Source organism: Amphimedon queenslandica, unplaced genomic scaffold, assembly GCF_000090795.2.
Source record: "Amphimedon queenslandica unplaced genomic scaffold, v1.1 AMPQUscaffold_10691, whole genome shotgun sequence".
Classification (NCBI taxonomy): Eukaryota; Metazoa; Porifera; class Demospongiae; order Haplosclerida; family Niphatidae; genus Amphimedon; species Amphimedon queenslandica.
The window spans coordinates 1-3,185 of NW_003549055.1; the positions used below are offsets into that span (position 1 = coordinate 1).

General features: G+C 34.3%; 1 protein-coding gene across 1 annotated transcript; it reads right to left on the reverse strand.

Moving 5' to 3' along the window:
• Positions 1-915: 915 nt before the first annotated feature.
• Positions 916-3,127, reverse strand: LOC109589939 (uncharacterized; the record flags this gene model as incomplete). Its single annotated transcript, XM_020005914.1, has 1 exon — positions 916-3,127. A coding segment is annotated over exon 1 (2,212 nt), but the record flags the coding sequence as incomplete, so codon positions are not given.
• Between the last annotated feature and the right edge of the window lie 58 nt (positions 3,128-3,185).

Consider the following 3,185-nt stretch of genomic DNA (forward strand, 5'->3'; position numbering starts at 1 on the left):
CAATTACATTAATATGTAATCTATTACAATTACTATTACCAGAAAATTTTTGATATTACTATTACTATTACATTACTTGACTAAACTAAAGTAATTTGATTATATTATATTACTTTTATGTGAAGGTACATGTACATAAATAAAAGCTTTTGACATAAAAACGTGTTCTCTACACATGACCAAGTAACTTCAAAAGAATCGGGTGTGCCACAAAGTTCCTCCTGACAGTGGCACTGACAAATTGATGCTTAATGATTTCTATGAACTGTCAAGTACAGCATGTATGTAATCAACACATTACATTGTAACTTCTATTACAATTACTATTACTGAGCGTCTATTTCATATTACTATTACTATTACAATGGATTTTGTTTTTTTCAATTACTATATATTACTATTACACCAATATTTGTAATCATTATTATTACTATTACATATTACCCCATGTCTGCTGTACTGTACAGCACGTACAATCTTGCTAGCCTATGACTGAGACAGTTGGGGGAGGACTTAATTTAGACTGTAAGAAAAAACTGACCCACAATTAATAACAATTCTAATTATAGTAACAGCAATAACACTATATTTAAATAAAAGTAATAGTAATAACACTATATGCAATAGTAATAATAGTAGCTGTACATGATGCAGTAACATTAAAATAGTAGCTAACAGCAATAACACAAAAGTAATAGCAATATCATGCAATAGCAATAATAGTAGCAGTATGCAGTAACATTAAAATCAATAACATTATTCTAATCATAGATATAATATAGCAGTAATAATGCAATAGACCTAATAACAAACAATAATAATGATGTAAGGACTTTTAATGTATGCATTATTGCTTCATAAAATTAATGATTTTTCGGCCTGTTTTTTTTAAACTTTTCCACATGTGCTTAGTACCTTCACAAGCCAGTTTTTCAAATGCTTCTTCATCTGTTACAGTAGCTAGTAACTCAGCTTGTTGCCGAACTTCATAAAAGTAATCTATGCGCTTCTCCCAACCAGCATTTTTTTGTTGTTCTTCAGATTTAATGAGTAGGTCAATGTACTCCACTTCAGTTAGTGGATTTGGCTTAAGTGCAATCTCATCAAGACGCTGTAGACACTTGCGAGCTTTACGTATGTTGTACAGAACAACACGTTGCATTTCCTGAAGCTCTTTTTCAATTTCTTGAATTATATACTCAAGTTTATCTTTTGCTGTTTTTGCTTCAGTGTATCGTTCATAAAGCTCTTGTGATGTCCTTGTTTCCATTTCCTCATAAAACTCAAAAATATATCCATTATTGAAATGCTTCTCCCAGCTACAATGATTGACACAAACCTTACAAGTTGCATTACTCTCATTACCAGACATTGCACAACATTTCCATTTATCTTTATCATTACCATAGATACAATCGTTATGGCATGTAATACTGCAATAGACACAATTAGTAACATATTGGCCATGAGGAAGTGGGATCTGCCGTTGTTTGGTGACTTTTACTTTATATTTAAAATCTTTATTTGCTAATATTTTCGATTCATTTGCCTTCAGCATTTCTTCTTCTTGTTTTAGTTCATCAATTTTTGCTAGTCCTGCATTGATTTTTGGTTGAATACCATTAACAATTGTTTCTAGTTGCTGGCGTTCATGTAAAACTTCACGAGTCATCTGGAGACTGACAACACCTGATTGTTGAAACTCAATAAAAAAATCTCTTAAACTGGCATATCCCATATTCCAAAACATTTTAGAAAAATCTGCCTTACCATCAGAATGAGCAAAAAGGGCAGAATTATTGAAAGGAAAGAAACTTGCATGAGGGATATTTGCTTCTCTTATAGCTCCCATTACTGGTGGATCAGCACCATCAGCAAAAGTTGTCATGATGAAGATATTATCCTTGATATCTTTTCCAAAAATAGAAAGGATTGAGTCAGAAATGTATTTTTGAGTTGGAGTTAATCTTGCTAGTGATGCTTGAGTAACAAAACCAATCCCATGCAATGAATCCAACCCATCCCTACCCTTCAGTTCAAAAAACTCTCGTATGTGTCTTGTGATCTCTTGATCTCTTTTTAGGCCACGAGTGTCACCAAACCCAGGTGTATCAATGATGGTTAAGTTGCAATTTAATGGAGAACCTTTTTGCCAGTAAAAAGTGTAAGCAGTGATCATTTGTGTTTGACTATGTGCCTGGCTCTGACTTACCTCATCATGAATTAGTTTCAGACGAAATTCATGTTCCCACTTCACTCCTAGTAAAAAGTTGACCATTGCATTGATTAATGTGCTTTTCCCAGCTCCAGTAGCTCCAACAACCATTAGTACTCTTGTTGGTTTATGAGGAACAACAGGAATACCAAACTCCACTTTGGCAATATTGCTTTTTTTAAGGTCTAATGGCCTAGCATGAATTTGATACACTACAGGTGGCCCAGCTTCAATGACTGTTGATTTAGCAATGATATTCTCTAGCCTATAATCGACCATTGGCAATTTAGTTTGTATAATCTCACTAATCTCACTTTCTTCACTGTGACCCAAACTACATTCAGCACGTACCTTGGCTATATACTTTGTATCTGGCTTTAAATTACTGAGTGTAATAGTTGTTTCATTTCCTTTTGTCCTTTGATTATGCCACCTGTTTGATGGTGATTCATTGATGCACTGCAGACTGATTGTGTAGCAGTCAATGCTTGATGAGCTATCTAGTGTTTCTGATGAGCTAAAATGGTATGCATTTGGTCCAATTAAAGCCCACAATTTTTTTATAAAATTGCCAATGCTAGTGACTATAAAAATTATCATTTGGTACAAAACAAGCCAAATTTTAGCAAATTTTGACTCATTATCAATAACCCTAGATGCTTTCCATTGCAGCTTTATGCTATCGTGCTCTACACTAATGGGTTTTGGTTTTCCTGGTCGACCAGGAGGATCAAACTCACGATATGGTATTCCATTCTCATAGTGCATTATGACTGCCCCTTTGCTTGTAGTATCATCTGTGACATCGTCTTCACTGTTGTCTGTGACAATGAATGATACTTCCTTACTTCCAGCATTAGCCTCACAAAAAGCAGAGAATTGCTTAACTTTTTGACAAAGATCTTGATGCATGGACTCCGTTTTGAACCAAGGCACAGAGGAAGCTTGTATGCTTCGACTTACTTCTCTG